This window comes from Vicugna pacos, chromosome 10 (assembly GCF_048564905.1).
Source record: "Vicugna pacos chromosome 10, VicPac4, whole genome shotgun sequence".
Lineage (NCBI taxonomy): Eukaryota > Metazoa > Chordata > Mammalia > Artiodactyla > Camelidae > Vicugna > Vicugna pacos.
Genome location: NC_132996.1, coordinates 65,212,420 through 65,236,018, shown reverse-complemented (window position 1 = coordinate 65,236,018; position 23,599 = coordinate 65,212,420). Strand labels below are relative to the sequence as shown.

Here is a 23,599-nt window from a genome sequence, read left to right as displayed (position 1 = left end):
TGACACACTGGGGACCAATAACACGGAGGCTATTACTTCCCCTGGGACTTAAGGGGCAAGGAGCAGGAACCATGTCACTGCAGCAGGAAAAGCTGCAGCCAAGGATGTGGGCTGCCTCACAGGTGCTGAGACCTTAGATAGAGGAACTGAGCCTACTGTCAAAACCATGATCAGAACAGGGGAATTCTGTCTCCTCCTGACCCCTAGTTTCATTGGCTGAACATCACCAGAAGGGTAAGTCCAAGGACTGAAGATGAGGCAGCCCGTGTGGGCTAGCATTTCAGGGTCCAGAGCAAGGCAGAGAAGGGCTGTGTCGGTTATCTTTCGCCTGCCTCTCCAGCTCTCTCCTCCATCCTTCTCGAGTCTCTTGTGTCCCTGGGGACTGATCTTTATACGGGGTTCATCACTAGGCACCCTTGCCCTCCTACTCCAGCTGGCTGCAGGAAACAGGACACCCTATTAGGAGACTGCAGGAGAGAAAGGGCAAATTGTTTATTCTCTCAATTCCCCACCCACCGTGATGTTGCCAAGGGCTGGTGGGTCCCTTGACCACAGGTCACTACTCCTGTCAAAGTGGGCTTCCCCACGTGGCTCTTTCCCCTGAGGTCCAGGGAACCATGATTTTCACTTGCCTCTTCAGGCTTAGATGATTACGACTTGCTTCTGCTCTTAACAACTTTGACGTATTGTTCTATCACCTGTGGTTTCTTTATTCCCTGCCCACATTTTGCAACACTCCTCCCCACTCCCGTATTAAACGTCCATCAGGTGATCCCACTGGACCGTTACCTGACTGCTCTGAGAGCAGAACATGGATCTGGATGGGCAAGTGGGGAAGCACGGTGTCCCAGCTCAACGTCAGGCAGAGAGCAAATCCAACGCCACTCTGCCTTTTTGTTTCACCCCAGCCCTGGACGAGTCCCACTCACACCGGGGAGGGCCACCTGCTTTACTTGGCTCACCAGTTCACATGCGAGCCTCTTCTGAAAGGGGTCCTCAAGGACACACCCAGCAATAATGTTTAACAGCCATCTGGGCAGCCTGTGGCCCACTTGGGTTGACACATACAATTACCCATCACAGATGGCAATACTATGAATTCTTTTTTTTTTTAAACAACCTTTGTTACTCTTTTTTTTTGAGTTAAATGAAATTAAATGAGCTCCCTGTATTTCACGTGTTTATTCCAATTTAATAATAGTTGATTTTATGTTAAAGGTGTCTCAGATCTCTTCTATAGCATACTTGCATGAGATAGTTACAAATGTAGACGACGGTGGGTTGGTTGGGACTACGGCTGGGACAGCCTCATTCTTGCCTGTCTCCTCTAGGTGCAGTGTGGGTGCCAACGGAATCTCTGACACATGGCTATTCATAGAGAGGTGACTTGCTTGCTTGCTTACTATGAGTTATTCCCCTTGTGTAAAACCCCATGTCACGATATGGTCCCCTTTCTATAGATTATCTCTTCAATCTATTTGAGTATGTGAAGGCTCATACAGGCCACAATAAAGAGCCACTCGACTCTGAGCTGTTCTCTTAGGCCTTGGTGGCCCCTTTTGTAATTTGGCCTCATCTTCATACTGACCCTCAACTGGCAGCGTTTTGCTGAAGGCTTTGCTCTGCGTGGCTCTCCGTGCTGCAATTCCCAGGAAGCCTGAAGCTTCCTGCCTCATCTCTCTCCAGTGGCACAGTGTTGGGGCCTGCAGACACTGGTGGGATCTTTCTTTTCTCCCTCTTGCAAACTCTGAACTCCAGGGGTGGTCCATGGCCCCTCTACCTGGTCACACAGCCATGCCTTCTCTTAACACTGCCAGCTCTTGCTCTGGTGGTTCTGGAACAGGTTGGAATGTCCCACCCAAGTCTCGAAGCCCGTCAGTAGGGGATGGGGGCTCTCCTGTAGATACCCACACGCTTTATGGCTGCATTTCCTCTCCCTCACCTCCAGAGAGCAGACACACTCAAGTGCCGCACGCTCGCTGTGGGATGCTGAGTGAGAGGGGAATCTCCCCTCATAAACCCATAACCCTCCAGGGGACGCGGGGGATGCAGTGCCCGGTATTGTGGGAAAGCACCTGTGTTTGTTTCCAGGGCTGCTGTCACAAAGCATCACAAACTGGGTGACTTAGGACAACAGAAATAAATTGTCTTATTGTTCTGAAAGCCACAAGTCCACAGGCAAGGTTGTGACAGGGTCCTCTCCCTCTGGAACCTGTAGAAGGACCCTTCCTCGCCTCTTCCCAGCTCCTGGGGGTTTCCTGCCGTCCTCGGTGTTCCGGAGCTTGCAGCTGCATCACTGCAATCCTCTGTCTTCACGAGATGGTCCCCCCGATGTCTTCACATCGTCCCTGTGTGTCTGCCTCAGTGTCCAAATCTCCCCTTCTTTTAAGGACACCAGTCATATTGGAAAAGGGCCCACCCTGATGACCTCATTTTAACTTGATTACTTGGTTACCCCATTTCCAAGTAAGCTCACAGTGTGAGGCACTGGAGACTAGGCCTCTAATGTAGCCTTTTTTAGTGTGTGTGTGTGACACAATTCAACCCATGACAGCACCTCTCCGCAAGATCTCAATTGATTTTTTGGGGGTTAGAATGTTGAGTACATCTTCAGACGTGGACTCTGTCACCAATTCTTGAAAAATAGAAAAAATTCCATGTAGCCTCCTGTATCATCATGCTGCAGAGACAGTGATAAGAGCCAATAAATGATAAATAATACTTTCTGAGGGATTACTGTAAACTAGGAGCTGTTGTAAAGCCTTGTGATGATGTTTGTCATTTGATCTTTGCATCTACTGGGCTCGGGACTATTGTTTCTGTTTTGTAGGTGAGAAAATAAAAGCCTGGAGCCATCAAGAGTCTTGCTGTTACTACACCGGCATTACACCTGCTCCCAAGGTTAGATTATTTCCTTCGTTCAGATGAAGGAGTCCCTTCACTCAGGCCAACCTCTTCCATCCTGAGTGCAAGTGGACATTCACTATTAGTTTCCTACACTGCCCCAGCTGGATGTATTTATCCGTGTCAACTCAGACTGGCTCTTAAGAAAGGAAGAGTCAACTTGTGATCAAATTGCATCCTTTATTGAAGAAGTAGGAAAAAAGAGTAGTGGAAAAGACTTCATTCGAATGCATTTTCCATGAGGCCTCTTGAAAAAAAATTACGGAGTTCGTCACTAATTCACAATTAATCTCTTCTTCATTGGAGTCACACTGGGTCTTTGCAAATTATGAAGAGATAGTAGATTCCGACAGTGAGTAACCTGGGGTGAGTTAAGTGATAGCAAATTACTTGTTATTATTCTCTGAAATAAAAGCCTTGTCCTTAGCCACTGAGTCAAAATGAGGCAAAACAGTAGAAACCAGAAACAAATATGTAAACCTAGAGTGCGACCAGTTGAAACCATAATGAGAAGGTCATATCTACTCTGTCCTGGAGTGGAGTCAAATGCACATCAGACCCAGGGTCCATCAGGAACCCGAGGTTTCAATGAACTACAACAACCTTATTAAGCTAAACTACTACTCTTTGCAGAATCCCTTCAATCTCCAGCTGGACTCTGGTGGGTCCTAAGTTTCCTCCTGGGTCCTCTGCTTCCTGTTCTGGGTCAGAAGGAGAAACATCTGAACAACCAATGGAGCGGAGAGCTATCTGGCTCAGACGATACGATTTTTGGGCGTCACTGCAGAAGACAGTCTAATGAGGACAGTGTCGTTGTTTTCCTGAGTAAAACGCTTGCATTTTTGCTTTTTGTGTTTTAAGTTTTAAGAATATTGTGTTGTCTTAGCACAGACACAAAAAGCCTGAAAATTCACAAACGCTTTGAACAGGTTTATAATCAAGTGAAAAACCGATCCATATTCAAAGCTAAGCACAGTTGTTGAGCAGTTAGAAATAAAGGAGAAGCAGTTTATGAAGCTAATTTTAGTTAAATCTGAGACTTTAGTTATCCAGGAACATTGAGTGTGAATACTAATATACAAAACATTAATAAACTTCCTAAGTATCTTTCAAGTTTATCATCTTCTCTTTATCCCCTATTGTTGAAATTTAGGGACTTGCATTTGGCTAACATGTTTCCTGTTGGAGCAACCCCTTAATTATCCCTGTCTCCTGCCTTGTCCTTCTCTAATCCGATCTCTGTTCTTCTGATGATTGACTCCTTCAAAATCACTCTACTGCACATTTATCTGAATTCTTCATGGCAATCCCAGCTCCTCTGACACTACTCAGTTCAGAGATGGACTGGCCGAAGGCAGCTGGGCCAGTGTGAAGTAGAGAGGATTCCTTTTGGCTTCTGAGAAAGAGAAGCCAGTCTCTCCTGCTGCATCTGAACCAGGAAGTAGGCTGCCCTCACCATCCTATGGCCTTAGCATAAAGCTGAAGATTGCAGAGGAAGACAGAAAGAATCTGGGTCACTGATAACATCACTGAGCTATTGAACCAATTGATCCTGAAGTCCCCTACTTGTGGACTTGCTGTTATAAGAGAGGACATATTTCCTGATTGATTCAGCAGTTTGGTGGGGGGATCTGTAATTTGCTGCAGGAAATAAAATAACCATAAAGTTTGATAAGGAAACTCTTCTGTGTAAAGCGCTTCAATAGCATGCTGGTACTTATAGACTAAATCCCAAACTCTTCAGTAAGGTGGTGTAGCCCTATTCAGAACTGGCGTCACTTTCCATTACTCTCTTCCACGCACAATGGCACAAACATGCCATTCTTCTGGATCCAGACAGAGGTGTAGGCTGTTTTGTTAATACGCAATTCTTTTAGAGGGATTAATTGTCTATTTTTATTTGGAAAGAATTCAGAGATGAGGAGATAAGCTTATCAGCCATTACAGTCTATTTCTTTCCATCAGTATTTAGTTATTGTTTTATCCTTTATTCTAATATTATTCTATATTATATTCATTGATTTTTTTTCAATTTTTAAAAATTGTGCTAAAATACGCATAATATTTAACACCTTAATTTTAAATGTGAGCTCAGTGGTCTTATGTATGAACATAATATTGTGCAACCATCACAACCATCCATCCATCTCCACAGTTCTTTTCATTTTGTAAAACTGAAATTCTATGCTCATTAAACAGTAACTCCGCATTACCCCCTCTCCTTGGCTTCTGGCAACCACACCTTTCTGTCTTATGATTTTGATTATTCTAGTATCTCATATAAGTGGAATCACACAGTGTTTGTCTTTTTGTGACTGGTTTATTTCACTTAGCATGATATCTACAAGATTTATCCATATTGTAGCATATGTCAGAATTTCTTTCCTTTTTAAGGCTGAAGAATATTCCATTGTACGAATAGGCTACATTTTGCTTATCCATTAATCTGTCTATGGAGACTTGGGTTGCCATGTTTTAGTTATTGTGAATAATGCTGCTGTTGAACATGGGTGTACAAATATCTCTTTGAGACCCTGTTTTCATTCTTTTGGGTATATATCCAGAAGTGGAATTGCTGGATCATATGATAATTCTATTTTTAATTTATTGAGTAAACACCATATTGTTTTCCATAGAGGCTGTACCATTTCACATTCCCAGCAACAGTGCACAAGGGTTCCAATTTTTCACATCCTCATCAACACATGTTATCGTCTGTGGCTTTTTAAAAAAATATTAGCCATCTTAATGGGCGTAAGATGGTATCTCCCTGAGGTTTTGATTTGCATTTCCCTAACGATTAATGATGCGCTTCTTGGCCATTTGTACATCTTTGGAGAAATGTCTTTTCAAGTCATTTGCCCGTTTTTGAATCAGGTTGTTACTGTTGATGTTGAATTTTTTATGTTGTATTATATTCAGATACATGATCTGCAAGCATTTTTCCTATTGTGTGGGTTGCTTTTTTACTCTGTTGATACTGCCTTTTGATGCACAAAATTTTTAATTTTCATGAAGTCCAATTTGTCTGTTTTTTCTTTTGCTGCATTCTAGTTTATTCAAATTATTGAATGTGGGGTATTGAAATTTCCAACTGTTATGTAAAAAGTTTTGTGTTTCTCCTGTCAAAGCTGTTAGTTTTTGCTTCATATATTTTGGGACTCTTGTGAGGTGCGCACATGCTTGTAATTGTCATGTGTTCCTGAGGGACCGACCTTTTTATCATTATAAAAATGTCCTTCGTTATCTCTAGCAACACTTTTTGTCTTAAAAATCTATGTTATCTGACATTTCTATAGCCACTTCACCTCTTTTTTGGTTTCTATATACATTTTCCCATACTTATGTTCAATCTATTTGTGTCTATGAATTTTTTAAAAATCTCTTTATTATTGTATTTAATTATTATCTTTTTATTATTTTATTTTGGCAGGATGGTGGGGGAGATAATTAGGCTTATTTATTTTTGGAGGAGGTACTGGGGATTGAACCCAGGACCTCGTGCATGCTAAGCATGTGCTCTACCACCTGCGCTATATCCTCCCCCATCTTTGAATTTAAAGTGTGCCTCTTGCATACCACTTTTAATTGGAGAACATATTAAGAATCCGTTTAGCCAATCTCTGCCTTGTGATTGAAATGTTTAATTTATATACATTTAATGTGGTTACCGATAAGACAGGATTTCTGTCTGCCACTTTGCAGTTCGCTTTCTACATCTTATTTTTTCTGTTCTTCTATTTGTCTATCACTCCCCTCTTTTATGTTAAATAGATGTTCTCTTTTATACCATTTAAATTATACTTTTATTTCTTTTATTATATTATTTTTTAATTATTTTCTTAGTGGTTTCCTGGAGATTACAGTTAAAATCTTAATTTATAACAATCTAATTCAGATTACACAAACTTAATTTCATCTATAAAAATTTGCCCCCCTGTAGCTCTGCTCTCCACCTTTGTGCTATTACTACTATATAAATTACATCTTTATACCTTATAAGTGTAAACAGTTTTATAATTATTGCTTTATGAGTTCTTTCTTAATTGTATAGAAGAAAAGGGTTTGAAACAAAAATACATTCATATTGAAATTTATATTTACCTATGAAGTTATCTTTAATGGGGAATCTCTGTTTCTTCTGATCAATTCTGTTTACTCTCCAGTTTCCTTTCCTTTCCAGTCTGAAGGACCAGCTCTAGAATTTCCTGTTGGGTGTGTCTGCTATAGTGACACTTTATCAGTTTCACTTATCTGAGAATGACTTAATTACTGCTTTATTTTCAAAGGATAGCTTTGCAGGATGTATAATTCTCAGTTGACAGTATTTTTCTTTCAGTGCTTTGAAGGGGTCATCTCACTCAGTCCTCTGGTCTCCATGATTTCTGATGGGAAATAAGCTGCTAATTTTATTGAAGCTCCCTTTTACTGGATAAATTCCTTGTTTTCTGCTGATTTCAAGATTTTTTTCTTTGTTTTCGTCTTTTGGCGTTTTGTTTATGATGTGTTTAGGTTTGAATCTCTTTTTGTTTATCCTATTTGGAGCTTGTTGAACTTGTGGGTGTATAAAATAATGTTTTTCATCAAATTTTGAGGTTTTCACCCAAGATATTTTCAAAAACTCTTTGTGTTGCATTTTTCCCCCCTTGCTTTTCATTTTGTGACTCTCATTATGCACATTTTGGCGTAACTGATTGCGTTTCAAAGGTGTCTGAAGCTGTGTCCATTTTTCTTAACTTGTTTTCATTCTCTTTTACTGATTAATTTGAATCTTCAACCTATCTTTAAGTTTGCAGATTATCTCTTCTGTCAGATCAAATATTCTGTTGAGTTCCTTGAGTGAATTTTTCGTTTCAGTTATTGATTTTCTGCTCTAGAAGTCCTACTTGGTTCTTTTGAATAGTTTCTCTCTTCATTGACATCTTTATCATGAGACATTGCTCTTATATGTTTCTTTACTTTTTTTAGACATGGTTTCTTCAATTCTCAGAGCATACTTATAATAGCTGATTTAAAGTTTATTTTTTCTCTAGTAAATTTAACAGCTAGGCTTCTTCAGATCCAGTTCCTTTCGATTACTTTTTCCCCTTGTGTTTAGGCCATTCTTTTCTGTTTCTCTGTATGTCTCATAACGTCTTTTGCTAAAAAGTGGATATTAAAATAATATAATGTGTTACTGTTGGAAATCAGATCCTCCCAGCGGTTTGTTGTGTTGTTGTTTTTGTTATTCTGTTTAGCGACTTGCCTGGACTAATTGTGTAAAGTTTCATCTTTGTCACGTGTAGGCACTGATGTCTCTGCTCTGTTAGCTTAGTGGTCATTGAACGATTGGACAAAGACTTCCTTAACTGCCTTCCACCAATACGTTTCTCAGTCTTTGCTGAGAGGCTGTCTGCGTGCATGTGTTGGGGTGAATCGTTAAAGCTCCGGGAGACAGTCTGCAACTCTGCCTTAGCCATCGCTTCCGGCTTGCGGATAGACCTCAGGTCAGCCAGAGGTGGGAGACAGGGCACTCTCAGGCTTCTCCTGGGCGTCCGTACATCCTTCCTCATGCACATGGCCTTTATTACTTCCAGGTATTGTCATAATTTCAAAGTCCCCTGTGGACATTGTATTCCCCAGTCTTCTAAGTGTTTTTGCGTCAGCTTCTTGTTTTCCCCAGCTGTCATCCCTGGTTTAGGCAAACATGATGTTAAGTGCCACTGATTGTTCTGGAAAACACCCCAGGGAAAAAAGCTGTTCACAGCGATTGAGCTTTGAATGAGGCCAACTTAAGAAGAGCCTTGCCAGTGGGGATATCCAGGGAGCTGCCCGAGAAGTCAGAAACAGTTCTCTGGGAGTGGGGCTTTGGGCACTGCAATCCCGTTTCCCCTCGTATGGTAGCTGTTTGGCAGGTGTTTTTCCCAAGTACTGTGGTTGCACGGTTGTTTCATTTAAAGGCTGCTGTGGAGGTGGGGCAAGGCGGATGGGAATAGGACAAATGACACCACCGCAGAGCTCACTGTTTTTACCAAGATTCAGCCATTTTTCTTGAATAAGTGCTCCTTGAATTGTTGCAATTTTCTATGTGATTTCCAGCGTTCTGAAAATATAGATGTGACACCTTTTGCCAATGTTCTTATTTATTTTATAGAGGAATGGATTTTTAGAGATCTTTATTCTTTGATTCCAGAAGTCATCTTTTTGATGTCCTCTAAAATCTTTACCTTCTGAAGGCATTTGAAGACCTCAAACTTTGGAAACTAACATTTCATAACTAAATCTGAATCTCAGAGTCTGTAGCATTTGGTGTTCCTGTATCTGGTAAAACCTGTGAAACCTCTTCAGCCGAAGTCGCCTCTGTTAATCTCCTGGGAGATGCAAGTCTGAAAGACAGAATTCTCCCACATAACTTTGCCTAAGACAAGTTGTTTGACTTCGGTTTTGCCCAGCGTCAAGCAAGGGACATTCTGGCATAGTTTCAGCAGCCCCCTGACCTCAGTTTAGAAGCAACACTTTTGTTTCTCAATTCTAGCTAAACCTGAGTCCCTCAGAGACCGTTCTTAACAGAAGCTGTTTTATCTTGATCTGTCAGCCAGAAACAAAATGACTTACTCTCTTCACCGGTTTCCAGATGATGCAGTGCTCTCACAATCCAGACGATGGTTATGCTTGTAACGAGCAGTTCGGAGATGGTGCTGAAGAGTAAATACTGTAAAAGCATGTTACCAGCTAACTGAATCCAAAAGAAAGGAAATATTACTCATATTAATGAACCATTTAAAAACAATACAACACTTAGAAAACAGAGTGAATATCATGCATCTTATCAGCCTCACACAACTATGATTCCTTTCAAGGTATTTTTCATAACAACAAAGCATGTTTTAAATTTCTTGAGTGCTTTATAGGTACCGAGCATTATGTTAAGTACTCTACTTCTAGCAACAACCCTACACATCGGATACTTTTATTTCTACTTTACACAGGAAGAGTGGACCGAAAAGTAGAGAGAGAAGCTATGGTACCACATACTCTCCTGGGTGCCCATCTCCTTCTGTCTTTATACTCCCTCTGTTGGTGAGAACGACCATGCGATCTGTGATTTGTGCTCTTCCAACAGTGCACGTATAATCTGCGTGTTCTGTTTTCTTTTGACTTCAGCATCATGGGCATTATTACCTGCCTTGGGTGGAACCGCTCTCCCTCTCTTTCCACATTTCTGCCGTGACCCAATGCAGGAGCTTCTGCTCTCTTAGAACCAGGTCGGGATGGCTTCTGGTGCTTTTCCAAGCTCTTGACTTACAGTTCCCCTTGCGAGAAGCAGGGGCTTATCTAACTGGTGATGCTGAGAGAAGGAGCCTAACTCCTTCTGCGTTCTCTTTTGTGATTGGTGCTTATGGCCTCACGTTATTCTCCTCCTCCACATCTGGTGATTGTCTCGGCCCAGCTCAGGGAGGCCTGTGGTCCATCTGTAACTAGGGGGATGAGTTTAATTCATGAAGGAAGGTATCAGTATGTCAGCAAGCTCACTTGGCCAAAGATTTAAAACTCCTTCTCCTGTATACAGGAGACTATGTGTAGCAGTCACCTGCAACAATCACCAACAGAGCTGATAGTCTTATCTGCATCTGCTTGATTCTTGTGTCTTAGCTCCGTTGGTTCAGACCATGAGAGAAGTGTGAACGGCTGTTTGGGTTCCTAGGGCTGCTGTAATAAAATGGCACAGCTAGGTGGCTTAACATAACTGTCTCACAGTCCTGGAGGGCAAAAGTCCAAAAGAAATGTATCAGCAGGACCTTGTTCCTTCCAAAGCCCCCAGAGGAGGGTTCTTCCTCCCCCTTCCAGCTCTAATAGCCCCAGGTGTGCCTCTTTCTCCGAGGTTCCTAGAGTTTCCAAATTTCAGAAGAAAACTGATTTTTTAAAATACTTCCATGACAAACATTTAGAGGAAATACAGTTTGTTTTTGTATTTCTCCTGAGATGTTTGACAACTTTGGCTGCCTTTTCTATGCCTCAGTCACTGCAATATACATCATTCACCATGGTTTTTTTTTTAATTTAAAATTTTGATCCGTTCTTATTAAATGTGGTACTTACATGTGACCAAACATATTCATTCTTTTCGGAACTGAAAGAGAAACACGCAATGCATAACATGATTGTACCAAGTGCAGATAAGCAGGCGCTAAAGATGTTCATAACACTGGCAGAGATAAGCTGTAACAGACACACAGAGAAAACTGGTCAGGGGCCGCACAAACAGGTTTCGATGAAGCAATCACCGTGTAGTACTGGCCGGGACATTCAAGTGGAACATTTTAACCTGATTTTCTGGACTCTTACTGCAGTTGATATCATGACTCTGCCTTCCATTTGTCTGGAACCTAATCAGGATAAAAATTCTTTTCTTCAGCCAAGGTATATATTTAGTCACGCAAAAAATAATTATACAGTGCCTACAACACGCTAAACACTGTGCTAAGAACAAACTCAGACTTCAACTCAAGAATCTTACAATCGAATGGGGGCGATAAAATGACAAACACTTAACTTCATTTAATAAAATTCGATAAATGTTATGATATGGGTGAGCTTGCAGTCTAGGATTTGTCAGTGTCGTTCATCCTTAGTAATGTCACTTTGTGACTTAAACCCTTTCCAGGGTCCCAACTTCCCTCAGGAGAGCATCCAGACTCTTTTGAATGGCAATGAAGGGCTTGCATGAGCTGTGAAGAGAGGCGATGTCCCTTTGCAAAGGGGCAGCATGCATTTTGTATGTATGTGTGAGGATAGTTACATTTTAAAGAGGCTTTTTTTTTTTTTAAATAATGAGAAGAGGGGTGTGATTTGATGCCGGTTAACCAAAGGAAAAGACATAATGGGACACGCGAACTTTTGATTGTCCAGCAGGCAGCCCTCTTCCTGTTTTGAGGGTTCTCCTCATTGGTTTAGTCTTTATGAAGGAAGTTTATCAAACTTCTGTGAAAGTCACAAGAGGGAGGTCCTCCTTCTCTTCGGTCTAAGAGCCAGGGCTGGGCCATGGCCCGTGTAATTCTCCTCCTAAGGATTGTAAATCTTGAGCAAGTGACTTAAAGATGAATGAAAGCCTGGAATTCATTCCTACAAGAGGCAGCTGTGATGTTACATAGGGGACAGTGGGGGGCTTGGGTGCTGGATGGGAGCAACTTGGCTGGATATTCTTGGCTAAAACACAGCTATTGTGCGTCTATGCTTTCTGTTTCTCACTCTCTGGAACTTCTTCAGATCCACTTCTTTTCTTTTTAAAAATTTTTTTAGGGATAATTAGGCTTTATTTATTTTTGATGGAGGTTCTGGGGATTGAACCTCGGGCCTCATGCATGCTGGGCACTCACGCTACCACTGAGCCATACCCTCTCCTCCATTTATTTTCTAAGCCTGGTCCTTCACCTCCTGTGGATGCTATGAGCCTTGCATCATCCTGATATTTCCTTGGTATAGCTAGGTTCAGTTCACAGTGGTGGACAAAATTGAGAAAGTGTATTATGGAAAAGAGAAGAGTGTATGCACCATTTCAGAAGCGTGGGAAAGCTCCAGGAAGACACCTGGCATTTGATGTGGCTGAAATGTGGAGCACTGAAGGGGAGTTGGATAAAGTGTGACCAGAGAAGTGGGCAGGGGATAGATTATGAAGAATCTAGTTTGCTGTGCCAAGGAGTCTCAGTTTTATCTTTAGGGGGACGTAGAATGATGTTACTAGGAGTATCAGCTAGAAAGATTTTTCCCTAGCAAAACTCCAGGTTGTGGCACACTCCAGAAAATGCACACTGATACTGCCTCCACATGCTTACCCTATGTCCATTTATGAGGTCAGAGAGGCTTATGAACCAGGATCACCTACAGAAAGATATTTATGTTCCAAAAAATCCCAATCAAGCATTTGAATTTAATATGCAACACGATTACTTTTGAAGGGTTCTGCTTCTAGCGTGAGAGGGTGAGGAACTTTACAGACCAACAACCTAACAGAACTTGTGAACGTCACTCAAAATAAACCCAATGATTTAAAATCTCTGGAAATAGTCCTCAGGGCATGCAGTACGTGAAGAAGTATTTATTTAAGGAAATCTACTAAAACTCAGTAAAAAGTGTCTCTGTGGTGTCTGAACCGAGATCTGCACCCTCTTGACCTCCTCTCAGCTCAGCAAGACCACTCTAGGTTGGTGCGGCCGAGAATGCAGGGCCCCTGTTCCCCGCAGGTCCCAGGCCAAGTTTTGTCCAGTGCTGTCCTCCCTGGAGGGGCAGGTAATCTAATCAGCATTGCTGACTCTACTCCCAGCTCCCTGTTGCTGAGGCAAAAGAGGGGGGCTCTCTTCTTCTGCCCAGTCCCCACTCAAGGGATGGAGGCTGTATCTTGGGTGTGAGAGTACCAGGCCCTGATCACCCCTGCCCTGGCTTATGGGGTAGGGGTTTCACATCATGAGAGGGAAACAGAAGAGACCTGGGGCTGCTGTCCTTCTTCACCAAGCCCGTAGCTCTTAAAGTGGAGGTGTCACTCGGGGAGAAGCACCTCATTGTCCTTGTCCCCCAGCACATCCTAGCACCAGAGCCTTGGCTCAGAGATTTTGTCCAGGGTACAAGAAGGCCATGGAATAGAGAGCTTCAGTCTCCCCCAGAAGAGTGACCTTCATTTACAACAGAGTATGGAGACGTCTAGACGTAAGGGTACCCTCAAGAATCGGAGAAGTTGTGACGAAAGGCAATTGGGAGGGACTGATAGGCTGAGATGAGGCATAGGCTTAATTGTAGGCCAGCTCACTTGCCAGAGGGATGGGGAAAGAAACAGGAAGAGCCGTCCTGGTTTCAGAAAGGAATCGCAGATACTGATTTGGGAAGCAGTTCCTTTAAAAGAGCCCACATTTGATTGGATTAGCCCATGACTCAAGCATTGTTGAAAACAATAGCGCAATCAGCAGGAAGCTAGCGGACCTTAATGGCAAGTTACAGACAGGAAAAAGGACAGTCAAAGAGAGCCCTTCTAAAATAAACGCCATCCAGGGATGACTGCAGGTACACCCAGAGCTGCACCGCCTTTCAAGGAGCAACTTCAAACTCAGGGGGAGAAACAGATTTCACTAAAATATTTCCGTAAGTCTTTAAAACAACCACCACCACAACAAACAAGCAGATAACTGTTACAAGTGCTTGGGTGGGAGGCTGGTACCCGACAGCTGGAAATGACGCGTCCCATCAAAACCCTCCCATCTGACACCTTACAAAACCCATTCCTCACTCTTCGCCTTCCTCAACACCCGTACGCAAAAAGATGCACTAGTGTGCACCCTTGTAAAAAGTAAGAGTTTTGTTTTTTTTTTAACTCAAACATTTGGAAGAATATTTCCCCTTCCTCAGAGAAGTTGGCTCAGAAGCAATAACTTCTTCTCAGTTTGTGCGGGGCAATCTTTTTATCTTTGGCGTTGCTCCCAACGTTCCGGCGTACCTTGTATCGTATTGGCTTCTTCTCCGCGCTCACGCTCATGGATCCTGAGATGAGGAACTGGGGGTAGAAGCAGGCATCTGTAAGCACCCGTTTGCATTGATGGGACCCCTAAACGCATACTTTTCATAGTGCCTGTGGCTTTCTTGAGATCTAACGTACCCCTGAATTCTCTGAAGAAAGCGGTTTTCCCTGTGTATTTCAGTTCTGTGCTGACCATTAGTGGGCTCGCTAAGGAATGGATTCTCTATTTCTCTGTCACAGAGATGAAAAGACCTTCTAAAGTCTCTGGCAACCTTTGGATGGGTGATGGGGCTTAGGGATCTCACAAAGGTTTTGTGAGAAACGAGCAGTAGTTGCTTCACTTGTTTTGGCTGTTGTTTATTAAGCTCATGACATAGATGGTTACACAGTACTCTCTGGGGGCCAGTGGGGTGGCTGTCATTTGCAAGAACATTTCCCCCTCACCCCCCACTGTAGAAAAAAAGACTCCATCAATGGACAAGAGTTTCAGAAAACCTTTGACCTGAAGCTTTGCAGCTTTTTTTCTGATCGCTGGTTCGCTCTGTAAAAGTTACCTATACTTGCTAAGTCCTGGTTTCCTCACTGGTAAAATGGGGACCAGTGATAGCTGTCTCATAGGGTGGTTGTGGCGGTTACAGAAAACGGACCTGAAACGTTTTTGGAAGATGCCTGATACATAAAGATATGAAATTGGACAGTTACCATTTGTGGCTAATTCCTGCCCTAAGCATCTCTTCTAACTCGTGGACTTAGGATCCTTTTTAGATGCCTTGTATTGCGTGACTCACTGTGTTACTTCAGTTTAAAGCGTTTTGCTTTTGACATCTGGCCCCTTCCAGAAGGTTCTCCGTGTCCATAAGTGCTCTCCACGTGAGGACCGGCACTAAAGGAGGGCCTCTGAGGTGATGTCTCTCATCCAGAGAGTGCACTGCTGGCCGGACCCTCCCCAAGGTGCAGTTACTGTAGTAGCACATTTCAGAGCCCTTTCCACAAGGCACAGGGACTGGGTTACAGTCAAATCTTCTCTCCTGAAGCCCAGTTTTTGGTTGAGGAGAGCAAAAGGGTTGGTAAGAGGTGAATAAAACCCTTCCTCCTCTGAAGAGAAATGTGGCCTTGGGTCAACTTTCTAGCTCCATTCAGGTTGGAAACTTGATTACATCCGGAATGTCAGTTGTGTTACTAGGCCACATCACGAATGAATAAAATGACCCCAGATTGATAAATGGCTTCTGGATTGGTTGTAACTATGAGCCAAAAATAACTTGTGGGAAGCCATGACTTCGGGCTGCCCTGAGTGTAGTGGCTGGTAATTAATTGGTCGTGTCTCTGGTGGGGACCTTGGCAACTATGCCTATGGCACTATTACAGTATCCTTCCTTACTCAAACCCCCTCAAACCCCTGCTATGTCTCTTCTTTTCTCTTTCCTTGCAACTTCTCTAAAAAATAAAATCACTGCCTTGGATTTCCGGTCAAGATGGCGGAGTAGTAGGCCCACGAGCTCACCTCTCCTGGCAACTACAACAAAACCACAACCGAATGCTAAACAGGCATCGAGAAAACAGACTGGAGCCTAGCAAAAAACATCGGCTTCACCTGGAAACATGGAGAGGGAACCACAGTAGGAAGGAGAATAAATCTTAAAAGTTCTCATCACAAAAAAAATATTCTGTAACTACGCATTGTGACAGATGTTAACTGGACCTGTGGTGATCATTCTGTGATGCACAAATATTGAATCGTTATGTTTTACAGTTGAAACCGATGTCAATTATACCTGAATTTTTTTTTTAGTAATATAGTAATTTATCTCCATAAAAAAAAAATCACTCCTGTAGCCCCAGCCATTAAGCTCAGGCCTTTGGATTCTCAGTCTGCCAAAGGAAAGCCTCGTAACTCCAAATAGCCACTCTATTATTCTTCAAGTGTATCCCTTCAAGATCTTTTATGCATGCATGTCCCTCGTCTTAAAGAATTTATCAAACATGGAACAAACAGCAAAAGGCTTTTCCTGAGTGTACACTCCCCACCCCGGCCCCCATCCCACCCTCCACTTTATTAAGGCTGTTTCCACAGGAAAATGAGCTCCTTAGAGTCAGAGATTGGGTCTTCAGTCCATTGCTTGATCTCATGAGGAATTCACTTGATACATTAGAAAAAGAAGTGAACTGAAATAAAAAAAAATACCACGGTTTACTCACAAATGGTGCTGTGCTCAGTGAATACACTACTATAACTAACACAGGGACAACACCGGCATTTTGTATCTTTTCCTCTCTGACAAACAGACGATCACAGAGAACCCCCAGTGCGCAGTGAATCAGGGCGAGAAGTATTTGCACAGCCTGTGAGAAGAGAAAGCCATCATCAGTACTCAAGTCGCACACAGACAAACACAATCTGAGTGACCAAAAGGCCATGGGGCTGTCCAGCTTGCCCTGCTATGTCTGAAGCAGTGACAAAAGGATCACGCGGCAGGGAGGAAACAAGAGAAAAGGTGGCCGCGATGGGATGGTGGGGTCTCCACATTTACTTAGACAAGGGGTTTTTGTTTTTGTTTCATAGTAAGCTTCAGAGAGAATTGATACTCAATTTTCTAGTTGGTTCTAGTTAAGTGAAAAGCAGAGGCCTATTTGCTTGGTTCGGGACAAGCAGCCAAGGGAGAGCCGCTGGCTTTGGGGATGTCTCAGGCTCTGCCTTGGCACCCCTCTCTTTCCTGAGGCTGGCTCCACGAGGCCACCTCCAGCCGGTGGGTCAGTTTGTGCTCGCCACCACCAGCCCACACTTGGGTGCTTTTGGACCCATTTCCCTTCTCTCATCCTCTCTTGTCTTGGACTTGGACTTGCGTTTCCCTTTGATCCACCCGCTCCCACACTCTCTGCTGACTTTTGTCCCTACAGGCTGGACCAGAGCCCTCGGCTTTGTTTGGAAAAGCCATGAAGGAATACTCTCTGAGGACCCCTGGTTCTCTATCGTCTTCATGTGAAGTGCTCTCAGGGGCCCTGTTTGCAGCAGGGCTTATTCTCCAGCTGACAAGAGCCACACACACACGTGAGTGACGAGTGACAAGGGGGCCTGTGGCCACTGAAACAGGTGGGGAAGGTCAGTCTTTTGTCCCAGTCGGGCCTCCAGCTGATTAAACAAGCCCCACCCACATTACGGAAGGCAACCTGCCTTACTCAAAGTTCACTGATTTAACTGTTAATCTCTTCCCAAGAAACACCCTCACAGATACACCCAGAATAATGTGACCAAATATCTGGGCACCCTGTGGGCCAGGTAAGTTGACACACTGCATTAGCTATTACAGAAACTGAAGACGTGGTTATGGGGTGATGCCACTCCTCTCCCTTAAAGATTACCTTGACCTTGAGACAACACACTAGCATGCATTTATTGGTGACTTCTGCCTCCATCTGGCACATGGCGGAGGGCAGTTCGTGATGGGATCAGATGGACTTGCCCACAAATGCCACGCTCTTCAGTTTCAGGTTCTTTCTGGGCCATGAATCCACTGACTTACCTGAGTTCAGTGAATGACCCAGAAGAGTTTAGGAGGAGGACCTCATAGAAGATCCTAAACCCTCATCCTCTCTTGAGGTGGTGGATTTAGTGGTAGGTCACGGGGTGGCCAGTGACAGGCCTACGCCTTCTCACACTCTGCCCTCACCACCCTCCAGGCCAGATTAGGAGATAAGGAACCAGCAATCCAGACCTCAGGCACCATGGTAGTGGGTGGTGGGGCAGGGAAACCACCAGCCGCCAACTCTGCTCCCAGGGAACTTTGCCACATCGAGGTGTGCCCTGCATCCTGGAAGTGGTCCGGGTGGCTCCCAACCAGCTGGAGATAATCACGGACTTGAGATGCTGGGGACTTTCCTAGTACAGACTTGAATCTTGCTGGCTCAGATCCAAATGTGCTTCAAGCCCCCACAAATATTGGTGGATAATACAAAAGGGTATAGCATTCTAAGGTTGAGGAGAGGTGAGAGGGAGGACACAGAGGCAGAATATGACCTCCTTGAGCTGAATATATGGGGAACGTGTTGAGAGCACAATGTTATCGAATGGCCACAGGCCACACAGCCCCCTTGTCTGTAGCCTCTTCTGGTTTGGGGCTTCTCACTGGGCGACCTCATTGACGACCCGTAAGCTTGTTTCAAACTGTTTACAAACAAAGGCAGATCTCACTGCTTACGAGATCTGTGAGCAATCTCAGAGCATATCTGCTGGAACCCTGGGTCACTGGGTAGATTGTGATGATGTTGGACTATTCAGAAATGGTTTGTGAATCCATAATTTGTGTCCAGAATAGCCCTGGCATGATTGACACCACCTCAGAAGACTTTCACCCAACTCCCCTTCCTTAGGGGAGTTCGTTGTACGCGTGGTCAGGATCTTTTCCCCTTTATGTTAGGAAGATGCAACACTTGTCATTTCTTAACCCAAGCAGCACTTAGCTCTTACCCCTAATGCTCTGGTCTCCAGTCTTAAAGAATATCTTCTTGCCATTTTAATTAAGATATGGTATACAAATTATAGAGAATAAATGGACTCCTTTTCTGTAGAGAAATATAGAGAAAAAAATACTAATTATTTTTGAGATCAGACATTTAATGGTGCAGCCTCTGGTTTTCTTCTCCTTTCTTTGCGGGAAGATTTTGGCATCAACCCACTGATGTTACGGCTACAATATAGCTAGTAACTTCCGGTCAAAAACAAGAGCCACTTCTCAGGTTTTATGCTTCCATCAAAGTCTCTAAATGAGTTTGAGTAAATATCTTTTGCTGTAGGTGCCCCACTCCCATTATTTTCCCCTTTTCTAGGAATTACTTGCTCCCCTAAATGCCTAGGGTCACCTAGGTTTGTGTTCCTGGTTGCCACGTTTGGTCTTCACAAGAGTATCTCTCAATCTAGCCATGGTTGACTGGACAAGGTGTGGACATGTGACTTTAACTGAGCCAATCATACTTCCCTTCCCAGGAAATCGTACAGGCTTGCCTTGGAGATACTGCAGGTTCTTTATAAACCACTGTGGTAAAGTGATTGCAATTAAACAAGCCACATGGTTTTTTTTGGTTTCCCAGTGCATTTAAAAAGTTATGTTTATGCTATACCACAGTCTATTGTGTACAATAGCATTGTCTAAAAAATGTGCACACTTTAATTAAAAAGTACTTTATGTCTAAAAAAAGTCTAACCATCATCTAAGACTCCAGCAAGTCATAATCATTTTGCAATAGTAACATCAAGGATCACTGATCACAGATCACTATAACAAATATAGTACTAATGAAAACATTTGAAATATTGTGAGAATTACCAAAATGTGGCACAGAGGCATGACGTGAGCAACTGCTGTTGGACAAACAGCACCAACAGACTTGTTCTGTGCAGGGTTGCCACAAACCTGCAATTTGTAAAAAACAAAACACAAAGAAACCCACCAAAAAAAATGCATTATTGCAAAACAACATAAGGTGAAGCACATTGTATTGAACCCTAAGACAATACAGTCCCAATCTGGGCTCGTCTCTGGAACAAGCAGTAGTGGTGTTGCCATATTCCACTTCATGAAAAGAAGCCCAGAGGAACAGTAGAATGGAGACAGCAGGAGAGCACTCCCTACAAATTCTGATGGTCCTCATTGCCCTGCTTCTAGTTGCCTTTTTAGACCTGCCTATGAGACACACCTGCATCTTTAAAATAAATTCCTCTTTTTTTTTTTGCTAAGACTAGTGTTAGAGGATGTACATCAAGTGAGAATTTTCACAGTGTCCCAGAATAATGGCTGAGTCTTAAAGCTTGGGATAGAAGGCAGTATTTTGGATTTTAAGTTCATAAAATTGCTAGAGGTTGCAGCTAGTAGCCTTCCCCAAGGGCTTACTGGAAGTGGACGATGGTTCAGAGAAGTGACTATGGTCAGTTGAATAATTGTTCCCAATTATTCTTTCCCCTCTCCTTGTTGGAGAGTTACACACCTTCATTACCTTGTCAATTGCAGTACCCCACCCCACCCCTCCATGGAAGGAAAATAGCTCTCTACTCACTGACATTGGATTTGACCTTATAACATGCTTTGACTGATTCAACGTGAGGGACATGACACCTGCCACATCTGAGCTAAAACCCCGAGGTGATGTTAGTTCCTGTCAGTTTTCTTACTTCCTTCTGTTGTGAGAAGATACTTCTTAGGACTTTGCTGTACTTTAGTGTGGATTCCAGAATAAAGATGCATGGGGCAGGTGCATAGCCTACCTACAGCCTACAATTCTCCAGTAATAGAAAAATAAATGTTTGTTCTTGTAAGTCTGACACTTTGTGGTTATTACGTTAGCAACACTGTCTAATACCCAAGCACCAACCAATACCTCTGGGAAACATAGGAGAAGGAGACTGGAAGAGAAGACACAAGCTTGGAAAATGAAGTGCTGGTGAAGCTATGGGAAGACAGAACCACCACACTCAGAGAATAAGCGGTCCTTCAAAAATGTGAGAATAGCTTTTACTTCCCTGTTGGTGTCTGTTTGGCAGGAGATGTAATGGCTTGTCCTCATGTTGGCTAAGCAAAGGAAGAGAGAATTGGAGAGAAATTGTGTGGAGGAAGTGACCCCCACAAAAAGAGAAGGTCAGGACTAAGTCTTCCCTCTAAGTTGCAGTTGTGGGCATAAAGTTTTGGGGGAAAGATCCCTCTGGTGGTTCTGGGATGACCTGAATAGCTCTGAAAAGCTAAAGCAATATTATACAAGAAGAACAAACCTGAGGCATCACACTTGCTGATATCAAACTATATTATAAAGCTATAGTAATTAAAACATTATGGTATTGGCATAAAAACAGACACATAGATTGATGGGACCAAATAGAGAGCCCAGAAATAAACTCATGCATATATGATCAACAGAATTCAACCAAGGCACCAGGAATATGCAGTGGGAGAAGGATAATCTTGTCAATAAATAGTTTTGGGAAAACCAGATATTCACGTAAAAGAATGAAGTTGAATCCTTATCTTACACCATATACAAAAATCAAACCAAAATGGATTAAAGATTTAAACATAAGATCTGAAATCACAAATCTTCTGGAAGAAAACACAGGGGAAGTGTTCCTCCCCTCTACCTTTCTTCCCTCAAAGCCAAGCCAACCCAACCAAATCAACCAACCAAGCAAAACACGGAGAAGCCAAAAGTCAAATCTGTGGCTATATTGAGGGGTAGATGCAGAGCCAGAAGTGGGAGACAAAGTTAAGAGAGTGGTAGCTGAGCTGACATGTGACTCAGTTTTTACTTGGATTATTGCAAAGGTCTCTAGCTTGGTTTTCTTGCCTCCGATATCTCATTATTCCTTTCCTTGCCCCTTTAGCCCATTCCCCACACCTCAGTCCAGCAGTAATCTTTCAAATCTGAGCACATCACTTAAGATATGCCCACTGCCTTCATAACAGTGTCTAAACATACAAAGTCTTTCATGACGTGCCCTCTGGTTTCTTTTGCAGCTTGATTTCTTAAACCATACTCCAGCCACATCTAATTAGTTTTGGTTCCACCAATAGTCCATACATATTCTGTTGTTTGCTTCTTTGTTTGTATCATATTCATCTCGTACCTGTAGACTTTAAGATCTGCATATGGCACATTTTTGGAGCTCAGAGATTGTTGAATACCTGTATAAACACAAACTTTTATGTGTTCCTGCAGCCTGCAAACTTAACCGAACTGGCTCCCATTTCATGGTATTTGAATTGATAGGTCTTAGAAGAGGGGCTCATGCCATTTGTGAAATATTAAACAGAAAAAAATAGAAAAGTGCTTGTTACCTACTAGGTGTACAATAAATGTAGCCATGGTTGGCTTATTACTACGACTGTTCTAAAGAGCAAGCTGGAACGCCAGCTAACTTTTTCTCAAATTCAGATGGCATACTTGGAAGGGAATGACTTGAGTCTAAGCTAAGTGAATATACACAGTTCCCTTTAGGGACCCTGGGGACACACCAGGCGATAAACAGCTGAAACCCAGACTCAGGAGACTCTCCTAGGGAGATCTGAAGCATTAGCATGAAAGAAGAGAAGACAAACAGCGGTTTCAAACTGAACGCCAGCTCGGTGGTTGCTGAGAACTGCAAGCCTTGGTTTGTAACAAGGCTGCAACTCACAAGGTGAACTCTCCCGCAGACGTTTACTTTCCTAAAATGATAGACGATCCTCCCTGGCAATGTTTGGATGGAGCTGAAATGTGTATGATGAGCATGGATCTTCTCGACCCAGCTACTGTCACCAGGAAAACTTTCCTAGCGACGGGAGAGCCAGGACGGGGGAGTCCCAGGGAGACGGGGCCTGGCAGCCTCCGATCTCGGTGTGACCGGGTCTGAGTCCTAACGGCAACCCGGCCCAGACGCCCTACACTCACGTCGTGCCCTGAGCACGGGGCCAGAGCGGTGTGCTCCCGCAGGTGGCGCCGGCAGCTCAGGGCCTCCCAGCCCGGGGAACCGGGCGGGCGCTGCTTCCTCGGTTGTGCGCCTCATCGCGCCTCGCGCTGTCCCAACGCTGCGGTTGTGGCCGAGCGCGAGGAGCCCCGCGCGGACGCCCGCGGGGCGGTGGGGCCCCGAAGCCCCGCGGAGCCTGCAGGCCCCCGGGAGGAGGGTGGGGTGGAGGGCTCACAGAGATGCGCCGCCCTTCCTGTCTGTGTCAGCATCGCGCTCTGTCCTTGGACCTGGGCACACCCAGAGGGGAGAGGCTGCGCTTGACGTCACCCGGGGGCTGATAATGCAGAGACATCGCTTTGAAGAAGCGTCCCACCATGGAAGCTCCCTGCCACCAGGAATCTTCTACCCGATGTGGTGGGTACAACACTGGGAAGCACAGTCCCCAGCTTACTCTGTGGAGTGGAGATACTACCTGCTCAGGTACCGCCTCCCGGAAGATCAAAGTTGTTATACACATGTCATCTACCACGATAACCGGCGACTACTCTTTTCTTTCAGTCTGATTAAGTCGAAACCGTGAGCCAAATATTTAGCATCCTCATTGATGGTGATTTTCATGAAGGCAGAGACTCTCTGACTTCGCTACCTCTGCCTTCCCCAGATCCCTCCCTCCCTACCCTCAGCCCCTGGCGATCGGCTATTACCTGTTTAGAGCACCGAGTGTGTCACACAGCAAGAATGAATGAAATCGTGAATGAACCAAAGGACGGTAGAGGCATCCATTTACT

At 43.8% G+C, this 23,599-nt stretch overlaps 1 protein-coding gene across 1 annotated transcript; it reads right to left on the bottom strand.

Annotated features, from left to right (window-relative positions):
* Nucleotides 1–3,064: 3,064 nt before the first annotated feature.
* LOC140698790 (membrane-spanning 4-domains subfamily A member 12-like) lies at nucleotides 3,065–22,918 on the bottom strand. The gene is made up of 7 exons (XM_072970042.1): nucleotides 22,796–22,918; nucleotides 18,852–18,946; nucleotides 16,586–16,729; nucleotides 14,366–14,422; nucleotides 10,984–11,103; nucleotides 9,499–9,619; nucleotides 3,065–3,265 (listed from the first exon to the last, which is right to left on the bottom strand). Exons 2-7 carry the CDS (start codon nucleotides 18,894–18,896, stop codon nucleotides 3,231–3,233), a joined length of 522 nt encoding a protein of 173 aa, XP_072826143.1. The 5' UTR covers nucleotides 18,897–18,946; nucleotides 22,796–22,918; the 3' UTR covers nucleotides 3,065–3,230.
* Nucleotides 22,919–23,599: the final 681 nt, after the last annotated feature.